This window comes from Denticeps clupeoides, chromosome 1 (genome assembly GCF_900700375.1).
Source record: "Denticeps clupeoides chromosome 1, fDenClu1.1, whole genome shotgun sequence".
In the NCBI taxonomy this organism is placed as follows: Eukaryota; Metazoa; Chordata; class Actinopteri; order Clupeiformes; family Denticipitidae; genus Denticeps; species Denticeps clupeoides.
In genome coordinates, this window is record NC_041707.1 from 26,125,922 (window position 1) to 26,143,876 (window position 17,955).

The 17,955-nt window shown below is 40.1% G+C and overlaps 1 protein-coding gene and 1 non-coding gene across 7 annotated transcripts in view; both read right to left on the reverse strand.

Moving 5' to 3' along the window:
- Nucleotides 1-17,955, reverse strand: part of LOC114796713 (ATP-binding cassette sub-family A member 1) — a 169,182-nt gene that overhangs the window by 40,563 nt on the left and 110,664 nt on the right. For all 6 annotated transcript variants that reach the window (XM_028991495.1, XM_028991339.1, XM_028991277.1 and 3 more), the window contains 6 exons: nt 16,337-16,435; nt 15,774-15,966; nt 10,640-10,734; nt 10,223-10,328; nt 7,455-7,529; nt 2,420-2,589 (listed from right to left, as the gene is read on the reverse strand). In XM_028991495.1, coding sequence (XP_028847328.1) covers nt 2,420-2,589; nt 7,455-7,529; nt 10,223-10,328; nt 10,640-10,734; nt 15,774-15,966; nt 16,337-16,435 — 738 coding nt within the window. The remainder of the gene's footprint in view (nt 1-2,419; nt 2,590-7,454; nt 7,530-10,222; nt 10,329-10,639; nt 10,735-15,773; nt 15,967-16,336; nt 16,436-17,955) is intronic.
- Nucleotides 6,807-6,878, reverse strand: trnap-agg (transfer RNA proline (anticodon AGG)). Its single transcript has one exon. It is a non-coding gene; the product is annotated as a tRNA-Pro (tRNA).

Genomic DNA, 17,955 nt, shown 5'->3' on the forward strand with positions numbered 1-17,955 from the left:
GGCTACAGTACGGTCGCAGCACCCCTCACTGCTCTCACCAAACCTGACCCCGAACCCGTTCTTCCTCCTCATCGCATCCTAGGCCCTCTCCGGTGGTCCCTCGAGACGAAGGTCCGGGCTGCCCAGGTGTCCGACCCTGGCCCAGCCAACACCCCACCTGGGTGCCTGTACGTCCCAAATACCTGCCGGCCCGATGTACTGCATTGGGGCCATTCCTCCGTCCTCTCAGGCCATCCAGGACGCCAACGGACCCTCTCCTTCATTCGCCGGGCATTCTGGTGGCCTTCAGTACGGCGGGACATACAGGCCTACGTGGATGCCTGGGACGTCTGTGCCCGGGCCAAGACTCCCAACACTCCGGCTGTGGGGCCCCTGCATCCTCTTCCCATTCCTCATCGCCCCTGGACCCACCTCGCCTTGGACTTCATCACCGGCCTCCCTGAAGCGAATGGTATAACCACCATCCTGACCATAGTGGGTCGCTTCTCCAAAGCGGTCCACTTGGTCGCCCTGCCCGGCCTGCCATCTTCTGCCACAACCGCTGACCTCGTTCTTCAACACGTGGTCTGCCTCCATGGGTTTCCCCCAGGACATCGTCTCTGATCGGGGACCCCAATTCGTCTCAGCTGTGTGGAAGGCGTTCTGTCGCCTCATTGGATCAACCTGCAGCCTCTCCTCTGGCTACCATCCCCAGACCAACGGTCAGGTGGAGAGGGCCAACCAACAGCTGGGACGATACCTGCGGTGCTTTGCGTCGGAACACCAACGCACCTGGCCACCATCCGCCACTGCCACACATCGTCAACGGGGGACCCGCCTACACGGTGGAGCGCATTATTGCCTCTCGCCGCAGAGGTCGGGGGTTCCAGTACCTGGTGCATTGGACCGGCTATGGACCAGAAGAACGGTCTTGGATCCCGAGTTGTTTCATCCTGGACCCTTCGCTGGTGACTGAGTACCGGCAGCGTACCGCCGCCGCTCCGGGGCCGTCGGCGGTCGGCCCTGGAGGGGGGGTACTGTCACATGATTCCATCATGTGACCGGGAGTAACACGGAAACAAGGTAACGTGACTCCTATATTTTAGGCTAGAGAGCAGCTGCCAACTGCAGCTGCCAACTGCTCAGTCAAAAAATTGATAGTTTCACGATTGGAAAGCAAGCATTACATATAATCATGAATAAATAAAGTATGTTCATACAGGTGCAATATGCACCATAATTTAAACTAGGATGCCTTACTAATAAATATATGTATTTTAAACATTTATTTTAGATCTGTACTCCTAATACTGCAATACCATGAAACAACGAGTTATTTTTGCTCAAGCTTATCATACAGAATCTCATACTGGCCCATGTCTACAGCTCACTAACAAAAAAAGCAAAAAAACTAGAAATTAATGTGTTCTTGGAATATACACTGAATAATAGAGGGAGAAAGAGAAAATACTCAATGCATTCTTATTAATCTTTATGGGAATTCATAGAATGCCCATTCTCATACCCATCTTTTTGTTCCCCTCTGTATGTATTGAAAATTGAACTCAACAATATGAGTGAATAAAAATAATCTAGGTAACCTTGTCAGATTTTGTCTGAGATGTTTTAATTTTTTTTCTATATCCTCTATCCTTCCTCCATCTGGCTGAGAAGAAAGAATCAGCTAACTCAATTGTCCTTATATCATCAGTGTGTATGATGTTATTCATTAACACAAGCATTTCTCCCCTCTTCACCTCTGACGAGATATCACTGATCCCTTCTTTTTAATGATGCAAACTAATCCATACATTTTGGCTAGGACAATGTCCTTGCTGGGTGGGCTTAATTATCCATGAAAGCAACTATAGTATCTTTCCACACTCTCTCCTTTCCTTCTTCCCCACCGCCAAATCCCCCAAGGTCTCCAGACTACCTGCAGAGTAATTAGCATATTAAATCAGAGGCATAGCACTGCATTTATCAGAGCAAGCTGGACGCAATTAGGCCACATAAATATAATATAATTTAAGTGCTGCATTACTTGAGAATCTGACAGATTTATTTAAGCCATGCTTGCCAAGCAGCCTGCTTGTTTCAGGAAGTTAAATAAGTAATGGGGTAACCTTGAGCAATAGGTTATCAGATAATCTGCACAAAGCAAAGCCAACCCACCCCCCCACCCCCCTTCTGTTCTGCATTGCAAGAAAACTGCCTGCTGACTCTTGTAAGCCTTTCATAAAATTGTTGTGTACCACAATTATGAGGGTACCAGATACTACAATATGCTTTTTTAAAAAATTAGACATTCTTCCTGTCAAAAGCTTGAAGTATGAAGAACTACTAATATATTTTGATCTCTTAAAACTGGAAGAATAGTATGCATTTTCATGCATACTAACTCAAGTATTTAAAGGAGAATGAACTTATGGCCACTCACATGGCCACAGATGACAGTTGCTCCTTGGTCAGGTTTAGTGGATGACTGGACACAGAGATTCCGTAAAGGCTTGGATCAACGTCAGGTGGAAGGTTTCCCCGCAGAATGCCATTATTAGCCACGTTCAGGAAGGAGATCATGGCATGCCAGCCTTGGTTGTAGAACCAGACCTGTAATATGTAAAGCACGAAGTAATCATAAATCATGTTGGCAGCCATGTTATTGTCATGCTGAACGACGCTCAGAGAAAGAGTGAGTATTGAGGGAAACAAGTAGCCCAATGCGTTAAGGCGCAAAGAGGTAGGTGAGTTTTTGCCTATTATTTTACAAACGCATGACAGTTCAGGCTGCAACATCCACCGATGTTGTGTCATGTGACAATTATATTCCTTATCTTTCACTTCTTAACAATGCCTCCCTTATTAAGGTGAAGGTAATTTGTATGTATTTATGTATTAATATTATGTAAACATAAAATAAAATAATTACAAAAAAATGTTGTAATCAGCACAATTTAGTTATGTTTCATTCAGACTTCAAATGTTCAGTATATCTTCCACAGAGAAAAATGAACATAGTTAATGAAAGCAACACTGCTTGTTAAATGATAAATGTCTATACAAATGAGGACAAGTTACAGAAACATGTTTCATTTTCTGACAATATAAATTTCTCAGAAAATGAGAGTGTAATTGCTCGGTCTGTTCAAATGACTTTAAGCTCAGGGGAAAAGCAATATTACATTCATTTATATCAGCAGTTACAGTGATTAAAAACTGATGTTATAAAGTACTTTCTTGTCTTTCCCCATTTAGATAGATATGTACCACAACACAGATCCAGTTGCTGTTTCTCACAAATATGATCAGTTATTATGATCAGTCATAACTGAAAAAGAAAAAAATCTTGAATAGGCATTAAACATTTACTGAATGGTACATTATTTTTTAAATACACAGTATACAATACAGAAACTAGCAATATTTGCAGCTTAATCATACACGAACTTCCTTAAAACAATCAATGATTTTTCACTAAGAACTAATTGGCTATTTGAATTACACACAAAATATATACACATAGCAGGGTATCTGCAGCTTTAAGGAAGCCAAATTTATGACTTTTTAAAGTCACTGTCATCAAAGGGACATAGTTTTTCTCAGCAGATACTGTGAGGGTAAGATGCTCTTCTAAAATACAATATTAATTATATTTCATCTTAAGTAATATACTATTATCATATATATTAATTTTACCTCCTAATATCTGTTATTTTTGTTAGCTTGTCCATGTTAACACACTCTTTTTACCTGTAGCAAGCCACTAGAGGGGGGCAACTGCAATATTTTTGGTTCCTTATTTGTGAGTCAGTTCCAGGACTGTCAGATTACTGACAGCTTGAAGGCTTGTTTCATTTGATTTATATAAAAAAAATTAGATCTTACACAAAATTCAATGTTTTAAAAACATTTGGCTCAGCCTTATAATGTATTAAATAAGCATTGATGGTTGAGTCATAGTTACTATTAAAAAGCTGGACACAATGCTAATAGGGGGACACAAAAGCATTACTAAATAAGAAAGTATTCTAAAAGATGTACACTGGAAGAGAACTTTATTTGAGCAGGCACAACCCAGCACAGAGAGCCGAATTCTCATGTGCTTTGTAAATGTCTGTATAATTTATAAGGCCAAACTGGAGCTGTGTTCTGTAATTAGTAAGCATGATTTTAAACAGGAGTAAGGTGGCACCTTGGGAATGGCTGGGCTAAGGGCTAGAGTGTTGATGATGTTGCAGTTTATTACAGGACAAATGGCACACACATACACAGACTGCTGTGGGGTAGGTGAATAACAGTCTCACATAGGGGTTCGTTATTCTTTCATGAGTGCAATGCCTATAAGGCACCCTGCAGAGATAGAACAGGAGAACCTAGGCATTGATGTGCAACACAAGCCCCAAACACCCACCCCTGTCTACATGCACACAGTGAGAATCTTATGATGAAAGCAGCTTTGAAGGTTGCACTTACAATTCAGTTTTTATGTCTTAGCACTAGAACTACCAGGGTTTTCTGACCCCCTCAGCCCTACCAGAGGTAATCCAAATGGCCCCTTGATTTGAAACTAAGAAACATCCCCCCATTACCTGAAGAACCCATTACCTGTGAGGCCTGGCATATTTTGTTACTCAGAATAGCTCAAATCCAAAGCAGGCCAAACCTCTGTGTATGACATGGAAAGCTTCACAAAAGTCTGCCATGTCTATGCAAAATATTCCACACACTGACTGACCTGCAAATATGAAATACATACATTCACAAAATATATGGAAATATATATGGAAACACAAGTCTTTTTTATTTATTAAAAAAATGAGTGTTTCAAACTTTGCAGCGTTTGCAGACCCAGTGACCATCATCTCTTCAATTGGTGCAAGAGAGTTTGTAACACTTTGCAAAGATAAACCTGCTGCAATTTCTGTTGCAGTTCTCTTGTACCTGGCACTGAGTCCTGGCACAGCAGCAGCCTTCCTCTGTGACTCCCTTGCCTTTTGTTGCATCAATCGGCAATGGAGTTCCTTGGCTAGAAGACTCAGAAAGGATCTTCTTTTGCCTTCCCAACCTGTACATGCCTTGTACAGAACGTAGGAATTTGCCACTACCAGGTCAAGCATGTTGAAAAATTCACGTTATAAAATACAGCTACTGATAAACACATCAGGACTCTCACCAGAAAATAAAAAATTGGTCACTCAAGTGCTAAAGTACTTCACACATGGCTGTGGTATGATTACGGGTACGAAACAAGCCGCAAAGATGCCAAGAGATTACACTGCTGCCGAGGCTTTGGCTCTGCTGCAAGACATAGACTCCTGTGACTTGAATGGCGGCGAAGTATCCATTCACTTGCAAGAGATTTCGGACTCTGACATGTCTTCAGATGATGATATGTGTTCAGGGTTAGAGAAGTGAACTCCTCCTCCACTGGAGACACAGACCACACAGAAAGACTCCAAGTATGAGACAACAAAAGATGGCAAAGTGTGGGTTGAAGAAGAAGTAGGGAGGCTGCTCCCTCACAGCCAACTAGAAAAATATACATGTGATGGAGAGCCAACAGAAGAAAGTCAGAAAAAAGTAAAAAAAAATTGCTTGCAGATCTTCTTGTTGGGACATCCTTCACAATATAAGAAAATGTACAGGCAACCATTCAAACATGATTAAGGATATTAGGTAAAAACAACAAGGCTCCTCTCTGGGAGTTCTAGTGTTAGTGGCCAGAGTGAGTATAAATACAAATGTGAAAAGTAAGAGGGCACATACATGACCTGGCAACATACAGGGAGTGCAGAATTATTAGGCAAATTAGTATTTTGTCCACATCATCCTCTTCATGCATGTTGTCTTACTCCAAGCTGTATAGGCTCGAAAGCCTACTACCAATTAAGCATATTAGGTGATGTGCATCTCTGTAATGAGAAGGGGTGTGGTCTAATGACATCAACACCCTATATCAGGTGTGCATAATTATTAGGCAACTCCCTTTCCTTTGGCCAAATGGATCAAAAGAAGGACTTGACAGGCTCAGAAAAGTAAAAAATAGTGAGATATCTTGCAGAGGGATGCAGCACTCTTAAAATTGCAAAGCTTCTGAAGCGTGATCATCGAACAATCAAGCGTTTCATTCAAAATAGTCAACAGGGTCGCAAGAAGCGTGTGGAAAAACCAAGGCACAAAATAACTGCCCGTGAACTGAGAAAAGTCAAGCGTGCAGCTGCCAAGATGCCACTTGCCACCAGTTTGGCCATATTTCAGAGCTGCAACATCAGTTGTGCCCAAAAGCACAAGGTGTTTTTCATGCAAGACAATGCTCCATCACATGCGTCCAAGTACTCCACAGCGTGGCAAGAAAGGGTATAAAAGAAGAAAAACTAATGACATGGCCTCCTTGTTCACCTGATCTGAACCCCATTGAGAACCTGTGAGATTTACTAGGAGGGAAAACAGTACACCTCTCTGAACAGTGTCTGGGAGGCTGTGGTTGCTGCTGCATGCAATGTTATAAAGTGAAGTGATTGTCACATGTGATACACAGCAGCACAGCACACGGTGCACACAGTGAAATTTGTCCTCTGCATTTAACCCATCACCCTGAGTGAGCAGTGGGCAGCCATGACAGGCACCCGGGGAGCAGTGTGTGGGGACGGTGTTTTGCTCAGTGACACCTCAGTGGCACCTTGGCGGCTCGGGATTCGAACCGGCAACCTTCTGATTACAGGGCCGCTTCCTTAACTGCTAGGCCACCACTGCCCCAAAAAACAAACAGAGCTGCAGTACAGAGTATTAGTGGTAACATGTATTCAACACTGTTAGGACTGTTAAGAGGGCTCGTCCGGGATTTGAACCCGGGACCTCTCGCATCCTAAGCGAGAATCATACCCCTAGACCAACGAGCCATGAAGTTGATGTTGATGGTGAACAGATCAAAACACTGACAGAATCCATGGATGGCAGGCTTTTGAGTGTCCTTGCAAAGAAAGGTGGCTATATTGGTCGCTGATTTGTTTTTGTTTTGTTTTTGAATGTCAGAAATGTATATTTGTGAATGTGGAGATGTTATATTGGTTTCACTGGTAAAAATAAATAATTGAAATGCATATATATTTGTTTTTTGTTAAGTTGCCTAATAATTATGCACAGTAATAGTCACCTGCACACACAGATATCCCCCTAAAATAGCTAAAAATAAAAACAAACTAAAAACTACTTCCAAAAACATTCAGCTTTGATATTAATGAGTTGGGTTCATTGAGAACATGGTTGTTGTTCAATAATAAAATTATTCCTCAAAAATACAACTTGCCTAATAATTCTGCACTCCCTGTATATAAGCTCATGGTTCTGCGATTTCTGCATGAACAAAAATGCAGGTATATATATATACTTATTATCTGGTCAGTAATACTGACCAAATATGACTTAAATATGTTGTCACACTATGAAAAAGCTGAAAATTACGAAAGACTTTGTACCTTCACATTGTCCCTTGTTCCAAGCTCTTTCATCAAGGTCTCAAAATCCTGAAAGATCTGGTCCATTTTGTTATCCTAATAAAGATGAGTGAGAGTGACAGTAAGATAGAGAGAGGGTTGGTGAAGAGAGAAACACAAAGAGTGGGAGAGAGACATTTTAATTGGGCACACTTGGGAAAACAGATCTAGCCTTTGAAATGCAAAGTATAAAGGAAAAAGAGTGAGTGAGTGAATGATGTGTGTGTGTGTGTGTGTGTGTGTGTGTGTGTGTGTGTGTGTGTGTGTGTGTGTGTGTGTGTGTGTGTGTGTGTGTGTGCAACTGAGCACTCTCTTTTCCATAGGGTATCAGTCCTAGGCCCACTCAGGCCAACAAAGAGTTTCATTTGCTTGTTATTATTTTTCTTCTTTTTCTTCCACACTTCACAAATTCCCTAGAGAGAAGGTGATAACCTGTTATATGCAAAGGGAAGGACAGTAATTCTTACTCAAAATTTGAAAGTAGCTGTGAGTTGTGGGTGGCACAGAAAAGAAAGAGAGGTGTAAGCATCATTTTAAAAAGGAGTCGCCTTCATGTTTTGCATGAAATTGGGTATGAGTGGAAATGTGACTGCTATCAAAGCAGCATGGAGGTTATAAAAATACACCCCATGTCATGAGAGATTTGAGCCTTTAAAAAATCAAATTATTATACATAAAATGCATATGGCTTGTGTGGGTATATATGTTATAAAGTTATGAAAGTGAAAGTTTTGTCATTGTGATACACAACACAATGTGTCCTCTGAAATCTCAGTGGCACCTTGGAGGTTTGAGATTTGGCTTTGGATGATTCCAATGGTAAAATGATGAGAAGGAAAATTATATTAAATGCATATGCTAGCCCACCACAGGGCTCACCACTGGACACAAACACACACACTATTTACTCACACCTTATTTACTCACACCTAGATTAAATTTTGAGTCCCCAATCCACATAGTGAAGCCTAGTATGGCTGGAAGTGGTACTGCTGAAGAATTAAGCAGCTACTTCAGCGTAGGGATGGGACACTTTGGACATTGGACCCAAAGTATGAGCTGCCTGCTCACAATTATTGGTACATTGCAGTTGCCACCCAGTTAACAAAGCCACTTCTCCACAATTACAGATGTGTGACCAATTGTATATTACATCTTAGATATATTTTTTTGGTTTAAAATAAAAGCATTTACAATTTTAAACTTTTGTTAAAATCATTATATCGATGTCATTTTATGTAAATAAGTTTTAGAGGAAATTTCAAAATATCAATATATATCGTGTATCGCTTATGTCTTATCACCAGAGGTGGACAGTAATGAAGTAGATTTACATTTTCATTTGGTAAACCCACTTAATAACATTTACTAATAACTAATCTGTTTAATTTATTTGCCCTCCATCAAATGTACAGGCTCTACAAGCTAGTCAGAGAAGTTAGGTATTGTATTATGGTATATTTGTGAACCACATTGTATGTTTGGGCCTTTGCCTTTTAATTAACTGTACATGCAGTAGAACATAGATAACACAAACACTCACACACATTATTGAGACAGGTTAAGCACACGCAGTCTTTTGTGTCTTTTTGATGTTTTGATGACGTGTGACCAAAGATAAAAAAAAATTATTATTATACGAACAAAAGCCCTGATGTGCTGTGGGGTGGTTGCGTCGACTGGCTGGCTGTTGTCTTGTTGCATATTGCAATAAACAGTTGTCTAGTGTTTCCAATAGTTTGCTTAAATATATTTTGTCAAATCATGTGTTGTCTTGTTCCAATAATGCAAAAATGCAGTGAAAGACAATTTAGTTGCAATGAAGTTGTCCAAGCTTTTAGATCGAAATCACATTAACATGTCCAAAATGGCCATTGAAATGACTGACCACCAAGGCAAGGCTTATGTAAAAATTTAGCTACATTGACATGAATATAATGTTACATAAATTGTTGATGAAGAAAAAATCTAGATGTCATCTTAGGCTACTTTTGATGCACCTGTGTAGTAAAGTTGGTTGGATTTATCTTTTCTTTTTTTTGCTGCATGCTTACACACAGGCCATACCTTTAAGAATGTGGGTTTTGTGAGTGCTGACAGGAGACCAAAAGGGTTGCATCATTGCCATGTGACAATTAATATAAAATAAAACTAAGCAATAGAGAATGGTTGGAGGAGAGAGAGAGAAAGCCCTGGCACATGGCCTAAAATGTGCTGGAGGGAAGAAGCAATCTGCTGACTATATACTGAAGGAAAAATCCACACTACCTACAGCACTGAAAATGTCATGACCAAATGAATTTGGTCTGCAGTGCAACTAAGCAGTGACTGCACATGTCAGTCAGTGAGGAGACAAACTGTGGTGGGTGTGTGTCTGTGAGTGAGAAGGGATTCAAGACCTTTGAATTAATTGTCGCCAGTTTCCATGGACACTTAAAATACAGATTCAGGAACATGTGTTTCTATGGGCAGAGCATATGGAATATGGTGATGTGTCATTCACATTAAAAATACCATTAGCTGAATGTAGGTTTTGATGGAATTGTCCCAGGTTTTAATAAAATGTATTATTTATGACTGAATGCATTATTTTAGATTTAAACACATCAGATGATCCATACAGATTGAAAGCTCCACACCAGCTGCTTCCTCCATTTTCACCACAGGCACCTAGCCCTTTCATTCATATGACATTCCATCAACACTTTCGCCTCCAGGCACTATGCATTAATGTAATATCCATATCAAACCTGAGAAGGACTCAACAGGCCTTTCAAATCCCTGAGAATCGCTGCAATTTCTGACCCGTTCAGTTTGACTTGTGAGTTCACCTCCCCAACAGAAATCCCACCATACCTGTTAAAGAAATATATGGAGAGGGGGAGAAAATGAGAACGGTGATGACTCAAACACACAAACCTGCATCAGTGGATGCTGTGGTAATGCACAGGGAAGGCCTGCTGTCACAAGCTATTATCCCTGTATTATTCATCTAAAAAAATAATGATAACTGGTAGTTGTATACTAGAAGCCTACTAATTTAATAAAAGCATTTGATATTTGTTTCACTAGTTTGCAATTTCAAAGGCAGTAACATATTCTACTTTGCATAATTATTCAATGGCATTTTACATATGTTATTTTTAATGAGAGTGTCTTAGGATTACCGTTTTTTGCCTGATCTCTCATAGGTTTTTAGAAGAAAGTCAGTAACGTTCATGCCAGTAAGATCCTGAAGAGTATCTGTTGTCTTCTGGGTTTTCTGTAAAAACACAAAAAAAACTTTCACTAGTAAACATCCAGTGCACTTGGGGACCAGACCTGTGAGCAGCCATGATTGTCAATTAAAGAGTCTGGGTCCAAAAATTTCCTCCCAGCCAGCTTTTAGCCTGCATGTCAAGACCTGTAATTAGGTTCCACTCTGCCCCAGTTGGCATATTCCACAATTAAGATGATGCAGCCCAGTAGTGGGGAACCACTTCAGAAACTGGCCTTCGTTCTGCCTCACAACCCCCTAAACCGCTCATGGCCTCACCCGCCTAATTTGTGTTTGGTTCATTTGGAAGACGTATTATGATGATTAAGATAATCCTTGGGTAGCTTAATGGGGCTATCTATTAGCATCCTCAGAGCTGGTGGATGTCAAGCTGTCTGCCCACCACCCTCTAATGCTTTCCAGCACAGCAGAGCTAATTCCAGTAAGCCTCAGTCTCAGCAAGCCTGAGACTGAGAGCTGTGTACAAAGAACAAACCCATTTTTCAAGTTTCTCTCTCTTCCCTCTACACCTGACTGCTCTTTTTCTATGTACCACTCTGTCATGGCATGGATATATGCAAATGGAGTCAATGAGGTGTTCATTTGTCCTTTGCTCAGGTGACTAGAGTATGGAACATAGGGGAAAGTTGTCAGTCTCGTCTCATTCATGCAGAGGCATGGACCAAGAATCCATATTTATCATGCTCTGCTATATTTGTTCTGTGTAAAAGTCAAACATTCTGCCATTGATATGTCTGATGGGTGATTGTGGTTTTGCTGGTTGGTTTGGGGAAGATTGCCGATGGTTAACTGAAAGCACGTTGTAAGTCGATCTGGATGAGGGCGTCTGCCAAATGCCTTAAATGTAAGGATGGGAGCTAGACAGCTAGACTGGTTAAGTGATATTTAGATATTTTAATTAGCAAATCAATTGCTTCAGTGGGACTGTCCCTATAAACACTGTGCTTCACATTGAGTATCAATTCAACTTTACTTGTTATTTTACTAGACTGATAAAAAAAACAGCCACTGGCAATGCATGTGACTGTGTATTTCTTGGTGCCATTCTCAAGCCTGAGTAAATGGGGAGGGTTTACTTCAAGAAGGGCATTTGGTGTAAAACCTTTCTCTTAAATAAAGAGTTCTGACAAGTTCAAAATTCTACAGAATTGAAAGAACAAAGTAAGGTGATGGAAGACACTTAACTAATCAATGGCTTTCCCTATTGTTCCCTGATATACTTGATTAGTTTAGTGCTTATTTATAAAATCATCAGGTGAAGAAATAAAGCACAAACATCACAAATGTCACCAGATACTAAACCATGACATCACTAACCATTTAATGCTGGGCTCCATGGTAACAACTAATTCATTAGAGAACTTTTCTGTCTTTCTTTGTTGACCTTACCATCATCACATCACAGTCAAGGACACATTAGCAAATAAAATAAAAAAAGGAAACTAGAGATAAAAATATGAAATTGATAGTGATTGCTTGCAATCCTGGTTTATTGAACAAAAGATGTATTTTATTTTTTTTTACTAGTGATAGAATGACAGCATGAATTAAAAAAAAAAATATGGGTGCTGCAAAGCAATTTGTAGCTCACTACTGAAATAATGAATGCAAAGCTGAAGGTCTGGGAGTTGTAGCAAGGTGTTTCAATATTGCCCTTAGTTATACCTGTTTTAATTAAGAACAATATGCCTATTTAGATTATTGATGGAGAAACTTAAGATTCAGAAAAAAAAACACAAAAACACTAGCCACAGGCACCACAGAAAAAACATCCTGCTTATACAATGACTTGCTTGATTGTGTGCAATTTAGACACGCAAAAGGCAAAGGGTGTGGCAATAAAGCAAAAGACGAAATTTCTTTAAAGATTAGTTTCTGTCTTGGAGTGTGTTCTCCCCTATCAGCAGTTAACATGAAAAAGAGCGCTAATGCGAAGGAGGATCTCTGTGTGCTGTACGGAGCTATTAGCGATGTGCAGAATGTACACCCCGGCGGACTGTTAATTGTCACCGGAGATTTCAAGCATGTAAATCAGTTCTCAAATTGCCTCTAGAGGAGCAAAGCGTGTACACGCACAGAAAAGCCACAGCCACTTCTAGGACAATGAAGACACACGGCGCATGTGGCACGACATCCAGGCTGTCACAAACTACAGGACTACAATATGAAGATCCTGCTGCCCTCCCCTGGACTTACTGCATTTTGCCTTAAGTCCAAACTGCACCTTGGATGATGCCATCGCCACCACAACGCCATCTGACCCTCAGCTTCCTGGACAATGAAGACTCATACGCATGAATGCTGTTCATAGACTTCAGTCCAGCATTCAACACCATAATTCCCCAGAACCTGATTGAAAAGCTGAGCCTGCTGGGCCTGAACACATGCCTCTGCAACGGGATCTTGGACATCCTGACTGACCTCAGTCTGTCCAGATCGGGAACAGTATCTCCAGCATCACAATGTTGTTCACCCTGCAGACCCATGAATGTGTAGCAATGCACAGCTCCAAATACAGTCCCTGACAAAGGTCTTGTGTACAAATTGACCTCAAGTGCCGCAAAAATATATTTTTTTACACAAATTGCTCATTTTATTCCCAACAGCTTTTGTTATAATGTTTCAGTGCAAAACGATTCTAATATTCTAATATTTAAAGCTTGGTAAAGCCCATTGTGTCAAAGGAGGCGAGGGGATGAGGCTGGGGTGGACCGGGACAGAAGAAAACTGGAAGACGGCCGGCTTGAGGACGGTCCGGGAGCGTGGGTTGGATGGAAGGGCGTCTTGGGTGGCAGGAAGGTGAGTTAACATATACATATTGTTATAGCAAAAGGGGCAGGCAAACTCAAGGTCAAGGACAGGCAAAGGTCGTGCTCAAAAGGCAGAATCAGTCAGGAGTTTGTAAAGAAGGCTAGCGTCTCTGGGAATTAAATTTAACAAAGAGGGGGCAGCGTCCCCCCTGGCCACCTGACTTTTATACTGGACGCTGCCACTCTCACTTCCGCTTCCGGGTTGCTGTCTCCCCGGCTGATCTTGATCCCTCTGGTGGGCTGGAGGTGATATGTTGGCTGTGCCATAATCAGATAACCTTGTTTTAATTCTGAAATTGGTTGGACTAAAAGAAAGTTTTGTTCTACTACTTACTTGTACTATATTGACTAGGTAAAATAGAATTGATTTAAAAAATGACAATACAATTTCCATTGAGTAAAACTATACTTAGCGTGACGCAAAGTAGACTAAAACTAAAAATAAGACAGGCAGAAAAAAACAACTATACATGCAGGGACATAAAATTAATACAATTTGTACTTGGGTTTAGATGACATGACAATTTGCCAGTGCAGCTAATATAGCAACTCTACAGTACCTACAGGACACATCCAAGAATTTCCCAAAGAACCTCATGTGTAATGTCAATGGGCTGGATGGTTGAGGTTTTATTTCACATGAAAGAATAATGAAATCATTTTGACCTAGGGGTCCCAGAGAACTGTAATTTATTTTCTTCGTTTTTTACTGTGATTTTGTTAAGTAAGCTTATGTACAGTCCCTGACAAAAGTATTGTCACTTGTGTACAAATTGACCTCAAGTGGCACTGAAATATATTTCTAATCAAGATTTTTTTCCCATTTTATTCCCAAAAGCTTTTGTGCGGCAATCTTCTGTTGAATTACACCACAGTCACCGAAAATATTGCAGGAGACCTACTGGATACCGCATGGATCTGAGATTCACCCAGAAAACAGTAAAGTCTGGTGGCAGAAAAATCATGGTCTGGGGTTATATTCAGTATAGAGGTGTGCGAGATATCTGCAGGGTGGAAGGCAACATCAATAGTCTGAAATACCAATAAATCTTGTATAGGCGACAAAACTTTTGTCTTGCCAAAATTTGATCTTTCTGTCTTGATTAAATGATAAATCTTTTTTGAGTGAAACTAATTCATTTCAATGCATTAAACATATTTTGGTAGGGTCTTAGCTTTTCATATGAGCTATTTCTAACACCAATTGATTAATTAAAAGTCAGGTTAATAGCAGGTGTTTCTACAAAATAGATAAGCGACAGGACTTTTGTCAGGGACTGTAATGTGAACTTAACCTGCCACCAGAGGGTAAACCTGCATCATTATTTATTTTTTTAAAGATCTCCTTCAAGGACAATCCATAGCCCATATTAAAGTAAAAATCTGTTAGAGGAGCAACTGCTATGACTCAGTTACAAAAGTAAAGCACAACTGTCATCCTGTCATTTTTGCTGTGCTGATAATTTCCCATTTATGTCCACATAAAGTCATGCTTTTCATTTCTCACATCATTCTTGCAAACATTCGACATCCATTTCACGTCAGGAAATGTGAGCCAACACCAGCAGTAATTTTCTGTAATGATTGTAGAGGTGTGGCTTTCCATACTCCTTCATGATCTCTGTCTTCATTGCCACAAATTCAGATGCACTTGGCAAGGGGGCTCACTCATCCGTTTGATTTGATCTCTCAATGGTCCTCAACCCCCACCCCTTTACTTCATTGATTGGGGGGATTTAGATCGCAAAGGTCAGCCATGGTACATTCACCTCCAATGTTCTGCATGTATGTTGTTAGCGTAATAGCTTATATAAACCATTACCATTGATTTTTGCATAGCACTGAGCTCAGCTTTTTAGACACTGCAACTGAAGAGTAAAGGCCACTACATAGCAATGATTCTTGTCTTAGAGGAACTTATCCAGGTATAAAGTCTAGAGGGAACCCATTGCCAGGTAATGCACACAAATTGCACTTTCTATGATTCTTTTTTTTTTTTTTTCTCGAGTTCCCCGATTAACTTTTTGGCCTACCCACAGATTTTAATCCTGTTGGGTGCACTGCAGTGATTATATTCTCTTTCAATGCTTGAAAGAGTACATGCTCAATATGATACTGAGATTCAAATACATATATCATCAAATATGTACAGGGAAATGTTTCCCTGCACATGTTTGCAAGTTCTGTCAAAACTGAGGCTGGTTCTGGACTGACCTGCCGTGGGGGCAAGCCTCCAGCTCCAGGAGGGCAGTCAGGAAGCATGATGCTCCTACTGGGTGTACTACACATGCAGGAAGGTGAGGGGTTGGACATAGACCAGTTCCCATTGTTGAAGATGTCTTTAATTGCGGGATCAACATCAGGAGTAAACCAAGCTGTAGCTGCACCTGGCATACATGGAAGATTCCTAGACAGACAGAGGGAGAAAAGGAAAGATGGACAAACAGAACGAAATAATTGAAACAGTGCTCATACAGAGCTGGGTTATCTTATAGAAACATGACCATAGCACTTTTTTGGGAAATTAGTTTTGTGATACAGGAACAAAAAAAGCATACTTTACATTTATGATAAGGCATACTGTGCTACATAGCAATGAATGTGAAAAAGCTTAGCAAGTGCCCTGAATGTCAAAATATATATGCTCTTTTTAAATATAGTTTGATACTTTTCCATTTGAATGCATTTGTGACATGTATGGTCACAAATTATTGCACTAATATCACAAAGATGCATAAATGAAGCTTTTCTGATTCTCTTCTCTGATGTGTACTTACGGGATGGGATTGCCTTGCATGCACCGTGTGCCAAAACCTGGGTTGTTTACTAAGGTGTCAGTCACTTTCAAGACTTCTGCATTATCTGGCATATCATTGCTGTAAAGTAAAATAAGGATTGTTAGGACGCTAGCAAGCACACACATAAACAAAGGCTCTATTCTAATCTTTTAATTACAGGCCATCTTGGACCAACAGACAGGCTTGGGAAGCCCAACAGATTGCATAAATATTAAAAGTGCTGGGAGCTTTAGGCTTGTAGGATTCAAACTGTCATCCAAGTTGAGCCCTACAGCAAATAAAGTACACCCAGGCACACTGCCCATCTTTGAGAGTCCCCTGTTTAGAAACTATGAAGTTTCAATTAAAAAGTTTATATAGGCACAGAAGCTAGGATAAGACTGGACAATTACCAGCTTGCTAAAATGAGAGGCTCTGAGAAAGACTGCAAATATTTAAGCTTAGGGACCTTGTGACCATTATACTGACCAAACAATTTTATAATTAAATGTATATATCCATGCGGGAATGTTTGCTTAAACCAGTGCTTCTCTATTTTCTTTCCCCCCTAGGACGAAGCAAATATTTAGCATTTTCACACTTCATATATCCTGTGTGCTCTTGTTTGGTGCAAAAAAACAAAAAAAAAAACTAATCTCTGTGGCAAAAAATAATGTTCTATGGAATCACATGCACATCATGTAGAATGGACCTAAATTATTCTGTCTGACATTAGGTCTAGAAAATGTCATGAATAGCACAGAAATATGTGACAGTGGAGAAAAACAAAGATTTGACCATTTATCTTAACTGCATCCTAGAAATTCAAAAATTATACAATTCTGATTATATAAGCCTGATTTAATTATAGAAGTCTGATTTAAAATAGTTAATTGTATATAGTTGATGCTTTGTTATGTTTTTCATTATTTCCTCATCACCCTGGAAGCATGGCCTAAATATTCATTGTTGTTTGCAATATTAATATATTGATATTGTTTGGATAAAGTTGCAGGTTGCAACTTTAGCAGACATTTTACTGTCTGGGAACTTCACAAGAACACTAATTGTAATGCAGGTTTTATATTCCTGAAAATGAAAGGGGAATGAGTTTATCATGGCTTGGCCATAATTTTCAGCAAAATCTTATGTCCACATTATCAAAAAAGGATAAATAAAACAATGCAGACTGAGAACACCCTCTTGCTAGGCACTGAAGTTCCACCTAGCACTAAGCTAACAGAGTTTTATATATCTTTATATGCCATTGATACTATTTAATATTCTCTCCAATGTTAGTTAGCTAAATATACATATTAGATGCCTGTAAGTGAGGTTATGAGCGAGTTATATGTACAATGTCATGTATAGTTTCTCTCTATTCCTAAAGACAACATGCATCCTCACACACACACACATATGCATGAACCCATAACTTTCCATGCACCTGTGTGTGCACCACCTCTATTCCTGCATGATTGCATGCATTCATTCAATATTATGCATTCAAAATAATGCTCTGGACTGATTAAGGTCTCAATGATTAATAAATAAATGAAGGATATGCTGGCCTCCAAGCTCTCATTCTTTTTTTTTTTTGGCTCTTTGGATCACATGCA